General features: G+C 41.4%; 1 protein-coding gene across 1 annotated transcript; it reads left to right on the forward strand.

Annotated features, from left to right (window-relative positions):
* Positions 1-498: 498 nt before the first annotated feature.
* rnaseh2a (ribonuclease H2, subunit A) lies at positions 499-8232 on the forward strand. The gene is given in 10 exon segments (XM_024143539.2): positions 499-588; positions 4743-4909; positions 5129-5200; positions 5415-5541; positions 5660-5717; positions 5720-5755; positions 6179-6316; positions 6610-6697; positions 7039-7162; positions 7427-8232. Coding segments are annotated over 9 exon segments (936 nt in total). The 5' UTR covers positions 499-588; positions 4743-4782; the 3' UTR covers positions 7593-8232.
* Positions 8233-9140: the final 908 nt, after the last annotated feature.

The following is a 9140-nucleotide window of genomic DNA, read 5'->3' on the forward strand; positions in this document are numbered from 1 at the left end:
GGTTATAACCACTCACATATCTGCAGGTAAATTAGGCTACATTAAATCTAGATGTCACCGCGTAATCCTGACAGTGAGGSCATCAAGAGGGAGGGGGAGGTGGGAGAGGAGGAGGGAAAGGGACCACTTAGGAAAGGCCATGTTTTTTGTTGTTGTACCATGTTAACATTCYCTTGAATACCAACCTAAGTGATTCGGTCATGTGTACGTAACTACAATGGGATTTATTTTTTGTGTGAAATATTTGTTGTTCACAGGGGCCAACGTGTGCGAACACACACTAACCATCTCGTTCAACAGAGTGACATTGTTGTTGTCACTCATGTTCAAGTTTCAGGTTTTATTTGTCACATGTACAAGTAGGGAAATGCTTAATTAACATGCAAGCCCTTGAGTTAGACCAGTAAGATGGAAGACTGTTGCTGCCATCCTCCGAGTGTAGAGGTACTGCACTAAAAGAATAGGCATACAACCCAGGGATACAGTGGATGGGACTACAAATCCCACGAAGCCCCGCATGAGGGTCACGTCAGAGATTCCGCGCCAAAATTGACTMACCACCAGACAGTAACATCAACAACACACGGGGTGAGTGGGAATTTTATGTGCTTATCTTTCCTTTTCACTTGCTAAACGGCGTGCATTATTCAACTCAACGCAAGTAAGAAACTAAAATGTTTCTAACATGCATTAAACAAACTGCTTAGCTAGACAGTTAGCCCTAGATCACGACTCTCAGTTCCATTACTAGTACACAAGTCATTTGACGAAGGCGTCTTCTGTATGGGGTGAGGTATATATTCAATAAACAATATATTTCCAGGTGTTTGAAGCTGGTGCACAAAACCGAAAGTAAAAAACGAAACTCAAGCACGGGAAGCATAGAAATCGAGCACATAACAGGTCTACCGCTAATTTAACTTGCTTTAATGAAAGTGGCAGATCTATKATTTCTATGTGAATCTGGGTCACCCAAAAAGTTACACAATGATGCTTTAAAAAGGTGCACTATCGCCCTGCCATTTCCTCGTTGCTAAAATTAATGGTTTGCATTGTTTGTTTGTGTCAACACAAGCAAGTATAGTGCAGAGAATCAATGTACCTTCTAAACTGCTGTAAAATATATTTTCCATAACCAAAAAGAATGTATTTTCAACTGTTTGAAGCAGGTGTACAAAACCAAAAGTACGATGCATAAACGAAACTTAAGAACGTAAGGCATAGAAATAGCGCACATAGAACAGATCTGTCGCTTACTAGACTAACTTTCAATGAGTGACATCTCTAACCCACATTTCGTGAATTTGGTCGGGTCGCCTAAAAAGTGACATATTGTAGTTTTAAGAGCCACGATGCTTGGTCTGAACATTACCATGCATCGCTTGAGGTACGGTTTTGGAATCATAAGGACTTTGTCTTTCTTACCAGCGAGAAATAATTTTCAAAAAACGAAAAGTTGAATTGATACGACATTTTATTGGGTTAATGTTCCCACAAGGCCACATCTCCATGTTACAGCGCTTGTTGATGGGAAATGTATGGAAGACAGAGGCGACCACCTGTGTCAATTCGCTATCTAGCATGCCCCGAACCCCTGTGTGTAACCGTAACTCGGGAAGTGTAGTTTCTTTGGATGGAGGCACCCATAGTTGTATGGATCTGTGCAAAACTGCTACAGTAAATGTATTTTTTTTATTTGAAAGATTCTTTATTGCTGATGAAAAATAAGGGTAGGGTGTCTGTCCACCCACGAGGTTTGGTGATGAAATGTCACTTATTTATGGTATAAAATACATTTTACCAAGACACATATGATTATTCATGTTCTAATCGTCCAGTGGGGTCTTTCTTTACCATACCATTAATATTATATCCAAAAGTCCGATTTCATAACCTAATACATCGGATAATAAGCACCGAGCTCTGTTAGAGCTTTCTCGCAGCGATTTTTAGAGATTTACATTGTTGTGGTATTCTGCAAAGTTGTTTCCACTGGTCACAAAAAGCTAAATTAACATGACACGGGCGGAATTAAATGTCAAAGGCTTTGAAAATAAAAAGCTTGCGGTGCTTCGTTGACATTTCAGAGATACGCTTGTTTTTTGTGAAAATCTTAGAAAAATTGAATTTCGCATTAAATGAAAAGGTTTACTAAAATATAAAAATAATGCAGTCCTCTTAAAATCGATATCTATCTTCTATATTGTTTTATGTCCCCGGATTTGAGAAGAAGGATGACTAGTTCAACGGTGAGCCTGTCAGTTAGCCTTAATTCTCGCACAGCATCCAGCCTAGTTGGCGCAGTGCGATTTCCATATTCTTTACCACTTTTTATCTCATGCCTCCATTGAATTATTCACCCTAATTTTGGACCTCCTACAAGGGTAAAAACTCCAATAACTTTTGAATGAATTATGATAGAGATATGAGGTTTGGACCATTGGTTTTCTTAGAGGTGAAATGATGCGTTTTTGATTGGACACCCTATTAAGGGCCATATATTTTGAAAGCTGTATCGCGAGCGCTGATTGACGTTTCTAATGTTAAAACACAGCGTGGGGATTGTATACTGAACAAAAATATAAACGCAACATGCAACAATTTCAAAGATTTTACTGAAGTACAGTTCATATTAGGAAATCAGCCAATTAAATAAAGTATTAGGCTCTAATCTATGGATTTCACATGACTGGGAATACAGATATTACAGATATAAATCTGTTGGTCACAGATACCTTAACAGAAGAGGTAGGGGCGTGGCCCAGAAAACCAGTCAGTATCTGGTGTGACCATTTGCCTCATGCAGCATAACACATCTCCTTTGCATAGAGTTGATCCAGCTGTTGCTTGTGGAATGTTGTGCCAATGAAGTTGCTGGATTTTGGCGGGAACTGGAACACACTGTCATACACCTCAATCCAGGTCATCCCAAACATGCTCAATGGGTGACATGTCTGGTGAGTATGCAGGCCATGGAAGAACTGGGACATTTTCAGCTTCCAGTAATTGTGTACAGGTCCTTGTGACATGGGGCCTGGATTATCATGCTGAAACATGAGGTGATGGTGGCGAATGAATGGCACGACAATGGGCCTCAGGACTCGTCATGGTATCTCTGTGCATTCAAATTGCCACCAATAAAATGCAATTGTGTTTGTTGTCCTTATCTTATGCCTTCCATACCATAACCCCACCATGGGGAACCCTTTTCACAACGTTGACATCAGCAAATCCCTCGCCCACACAACACCATACACGCTTGTCTGCGGTAGTGAGGCCGGTTGGATGTACTGCCAAATTTCTGAAATGAGGATGGTGGAGAAATTAACATTACATTATCTGGCAACAGCTCTGGTGGACATTCCTGCAGTCAGCATGCCCATTGCACGCTCCCTCAACTTGAGACATCTGTGGCATTGTGTTGTGTGACACAACTGCACATTTTAGAGTGTCTTTTATTGTCCCCAGGACAAGGTGCACCTGTGCAATGATCATGCTGTTTAATCAGCTTCTTGGTATTGCACACCTGTCAGGTGGATGGATTATCTTGGCATGGAGAAATGCTCACAAACAGGGATGTAAACAGAAATAAGCTTTTTGTGCGTATGGAACATTACTGGGAACTTTCATTTCAGCTTATGAAACATGGGACCAACACTTAAAATGTTACGTTTTTGTTGAGTATAGTTGACATGGCCAGTCGTGGGCGAAGCTAACACTGAAAACTGGCCTGACTTCTTTTAGTGACTGGCTTAAATATACTTCCGTAACTCACCAAAGTAAAGATGTTAGAGTGCTGGGTCACGGTTGTCATTCCTCCAAAATACTTTGCATACTGCCACAGACTAGCTTAAGTCCACGTGCATGCATCGGGTTTGCACTACTACCGACACATGCACGTGTTACTTCTACTGTGAATGGTTCACAGGTCAGCTGTTTGTTCACCACAGCCGCCCGGAATTACTAGTAAGCCATCCACAACCGCTTGACTATATGTGATAAAGTGGAAATCTGAGGCCCGCATCCGACCCTAACCGCCTAATATAGAAGACAGCGGAACGATTTTGTTGTCAGGGGGTGCCAGATTTTTTTTAAGCCTATGTTTGTGCTATAATTTCTGACATTTGTGTTGGCTATTTGTTTGTCTATAATTAGATACATGCAGCTTCTCCTCTGTCATTATATGTTTCCTAGAAGTAACCCCCTGCTCACCAGAATCATATATGGATAGAATGAATGATTCAATCTAGTTGACATCAGTAAAGGTTCCTTTGTCATTTTTGCTTCTTTCACAGAGGAAAACGTTTAGGGACCAGTGAGAGAATTTTATAACAAAAACAAAACGGGAACCATTTTCTGTGCAACTACCAAATTATACCAGTTTTACCAGTTGTAAGGATATAGAAAGCTGTGTCCACCCATGCTCCCTTTATCTACACAATATTAAAGAACCAATTAAAGACCTAAACCTGCCCCTCCCTGCGATATAACCTGGGCACTGCAGATTATACCCACCCATCACTATTCTACTGTTATTTCTAGCTGGTTATATCTTGTAATTGCTTGCTTACAATTTGATTGCTATTTCATGTTTCAAAATGTCAACATAGCTACTCACCAAGACCCTTGAAATGTTAGTTACAGTTGTTTAGGCTACGTATCCTTTACAGTTGTTTACAGATCACTTGTTGTTTACAGTGTACTTTCTCTGTACWGTTGTTTACAGCTCTTGTTGTTTACAGTTGATTACAGACTTACAGAAACAGACAGTGGAAGGTCAGCATGGATCTCGGTGAGTTTGAAGTAGACAACTCGGTGAGCTGTCGCCTGGCTTCAGCAATACCCGACGCCTGCAAGACAGAAGACTGCTGTTTGGGTATCGATGAAGCCGGCAGGGGGCCTGTACTGGGTGAGTGGGCCTCCTTTTCAAATGTCATGGATCACTAGTCCATGTTAACTAATCTATTTTTACGTTTACATTTTGGTCATTTAGCAGATACTATTTAAAAAATGGATTGGCTCCTATTCAAACGTCATGGATCACTTAGTAGGTCACTGAATGTCTGTTATCTAGTTGCTTGGTCATCATTTGATGTTGCTTGCTAATATCGTGCATTTGCTCCACCAGGACCCATGGTCTACGGAATATGTTTCTGTCCCGTCGCCAAAAAGGAAGCTCTGAAGGACTTAAAAGTGGCAGGTAAGTTCATGATATTTCTTTTTTTAAAGATATATACAATAACATTCAAGAGGAATCCATTAAATAATTRGTWCATAWACGTGTCGTGAAGGATGCCTGTGTGACTGTATTGTACATGTCTGTGTCTCTAGTGACAAACCTTTTGAGGATCAACAAAGTTGATTCATGCATCTGTTTGTTGTACAATGATGAGTTACTGTGTCTCCTTTTCTAGACTCGAAGACATTGACAGAGGCACAGAGAGAGGATTTATTCCGCAAGCTGGACGAGGCCAAGAGCTTTGTAGGCTGGGCTCTTCAGATACTCTCACCCAACACTATCTCTACCAGCATGCTGCAGAGGTATTTAAACACACACTGTACTACACACACACACACACACACACACAGAGAAAGAGACACAGAGAGCGAACAACCAAACACACACACAGATAATTCTAACCGTTCTGCTCTTCCACAGGTCAAAATACAACCTGAATGCTCTCTCTCATGACGCAGCCATTGGCCTGGTACAGTTTACAGTACGGCCCTGGACAGTGGAGTACAGCTCAAAGAGGTACGGTACAAAGCATCTTGGTTATTTTAACCATACATACAAACACACCAATACGTCATAACAACATAACAAACCCCAAAATGTTCTTTCTGCCCTTCTCTTTTCTCTCGCTTTGTCTTTCTATATTCCTTTTTATGCTCCCTCGCTTTCTCCCTTTCTTTCTATCGTATTCACTACCCTTCCAGCTATATAGACATGTTCTTTTTACTCATTATTTACTATGTATTTATTCCTTTTGTCACTATTTCTGTTTTTGTTATTTTATTTTGTATCTTTAACTGCATTGTTGGAAAAGGACCGTAAGTAAGCATTTCCCTGTTGTTACGACGCATGTGACAAATGAAATGGTAATTTGATTCATTTAACCAACCTTTTATGACTACCCTGTCCCTTGTCCTCCCTCCCTCTCCCTGTGTGTGACAGGTATTTGTGGACACGGTGGGTCCTGCAGAGAAGTACCAGGAGAAGCTGTCCCAGCGGTTCCCCGGGGTGGAAGTGACCGTACGACCCAAAGCMGACTCCCTCTTCCCCATAGTCAGCGCTGCCAGTATCTGTGCCAAGGTTAGATGGCACGCTAATGMCAAACKCTTCCTTTGTTTTGAATMGTTTCCTCTYTTTGTCTCCTGTACCTCGAGACCAGGGATCTGAAAGTACTGGGGTGAAGGGTTTTGTCCCAGATTAGCAGTCCTCTTCAGGAGCAGGATTGAGGTAGCCCGAGTGCCAGTTTGTTTGTGCTATCATGCCAACTTCTTGTCAAACCTTGACAGCGGTTAAGTTGACAGGCGCACAAACAGACCTGGGACCAGGCTAAGAAGGAGGATCACTGGCCTAAATGRTMTCTGCTGCTCCCTCAGGTGGCCAGGGACCATTCAGTAAAAGACTGGAACTTTCCAGAAGACCTAGGAGAGGTGGATGCAGACTACGGCTCCGGTTACCCCAACGGTCAGTAGGGAAACACTTTAGGGAAAATCTTCACCCATCACACACTCTTTTCATGGCTTGGCACAACTGGAACATATATATAGCTCAGCATCTTGTTGAATCCCAGTTTGGTCAAATTTGATGCCTTTTCTTTTGTCCTTTAATGGTAGAATGTGCAGAGACCATCGTTTAAATGTTGTATATATTCTGCAATTTTAAAAGTCATGGCTGGTAAAGGATGGAGGCCCATCTTTTGTGTTAAATAGAAGTTTGTAGAAATACAGTCGTGTTGTAGGCTGTAATGGTAGAATTTGTTTAAAAATAAAGTAGAATTGACTTTTTTCTTGTTGTTGTGTGTCCAGACCCGAAGACGAAGGCGTGGCTGTTGAAAGAGCTTGACCCGGTGTTTGGCTACCCTCAGTTTGTCAGGTTCAGCTGGAGCACCACACAGACCCTGCTGGACAGCAAGGCTGTCACCGTACACTGGTGAGGAGAATGGGCTAGGGGGACTGGGGTGGGAAGGCGTGTTGAGAGAGGGGGTACAGGTGAAGAAGGGGTTGGAGAGGGGCCAGGGAAGGGAGTGGTAGATGGTGAAAAGTGCTCAGTGTTTACACCTATATTCTACTAATGTATTTTAGTACTATAACACGTTGTTCAGCTTGTGTAAAAGGGAAGAGGCTAGTGTAATGTGAAAGCTGTGTTTGTTTACATTCAGTAGAACAAGTTCACATAACTATTGTGTGTAATCAGGGATGATGATGAGGAGGATGGGGAGAAGGCTGCAGCCCGTCAGAACACACACTCCATGCTCTCCTACTCAAGGCAGGCTCAAGACCTCCGCCAGCAGAAGAAACACACACCAGAACCACACCGCTTCTTCAAAGAGAGGAGACTGCAGAGCCTGGCCACACTCTGAGACAAGGAGAGGAATACACACACCCACTGAGACATGGTGCACAACACACACACATCTGTTTAAAGTCTCTGTTCACTGTTTCAAGATGTATATGAAATGTGACCTATACTTAATTACAATATTACTGAAATAGTGTTTTCTAAAAAATGGTATCAAGTGTGTTAAAAAGCAGCTTTTCTGTGTGGAATGGTGTGGGTGTACCCCAACAGCAGAAGGGTGTGGTTGTATACTGGTCATTAAAAATATTCATGCGAGTAGACCGCCTACTTGCCAGCTCCTCCTCAGGAGGCGGCTTTTCTGTGTTTTTTTCCCCTCCAATTTCTTATTTGGCCACAAATACGAGTATAGGACGAGTCAACAACTTATTTGAGTTAACAGAATATTAACTTTCAAAAGTGACATTTTCACTGGACAGTTACTTAAGATATGTAGAGGAGCACACATATCTTCACTGCAGATGTAGAATACAAGCGTTTTTTACGGGCTGTGGTATGCCAACAAGCCTTTCTATAGATGGTTTGCTGTGAAGACCACTGACTGAAGATCGTATGAAAAGGACTTGGAGCCCAACTGCATGAACTTTGTTGTCATTTGAATAATACTTAAATGTGAAATAAATTTAAAAAATATTGTTTCTAAACTTGTCTATTTCTTTCATAGAGTTCAGCAAAGGAAATAGTGTTTAGTTCAGGTATGTTTTTATTTTTGCATTAGTGAATACTGCAGTTGGTGGGTAGTGCTCAATCTTCATATTCCCACACTGCCCCCATGTGGTGAAAAACATACACTTCAAGATAGTTTCAAGTAAATCCTCCCGAACAATCTCTGTTGCCTTTTACTAGTTATACACCCACGACGTTCCATAGGTACTGGAAATCACCATTTACTTGATTAATTAGGAAGTGTTCAGGAAGTCATGAAGATAATACATTGTTTAGCATAAGTACAGCTCCTATTATGACTGCCTACTACTATTCGAATGTTTCATACTCGGTGACAGACTGACAAGTAATACCTAGAGGCCTCCAGTTATCATGAAAATGCATATTAATACAAGATATACTATACTGAGTTTACCTGAGAAAATACTAGTGATATTTGCATAGAGTAATAAAAAGTGACAGTTGTGTAAATTAAATTTATACGCAATAGATTAGGTACCAAGTCTGACTATTGTCTTGTTAACTAAAAAAGATAGCGAGTTTGGCATTGCTTCAAGTGTCCGCTGGTAATTTTCTGCCTCTGAATCTCTGAACTCAACTCATACAGTCTTGGGCATCCTCTGTTGTTGACATGGCAACCGGGTTTACATCATGCGTCTTATAATCTTCAGAAATTCCATCTTCTGTTTTCCCCCTGGGAGTTGAGTGTGACTCGGGTAAATTGAAATTCCCTGCATCTACCAAGTTTTCTTCTGGGCTTTATTCAGCAGACACTAGTCAACACAGGTGTCTATAGGTATGACCAAAATACACACAACAAGTTAGCACAAGTGTTCAGCTACGTATCTAAGGCGTTAGCTAGCCTATTCATTGTCCGTTAGCCTTC

This window comes from Salvelinus sp. IW2-2015, unplaced genomic scaffold (genome assembly GCF_002910315.2).
Source record: "Salvelinus sp. IW2-2015 unplaced genomic scaffold, ASM291031v2 Un_scaffold4113, whole genome shotgun sequence".
NCBI classification, from domain to species: domain Eukaryota; kingdom Metazoa; phylum Chordata; class Actinopteri; order Salmoniformes; family Salmonidae; genus Salvelinus; species Salvelinus sp. IW2-2015.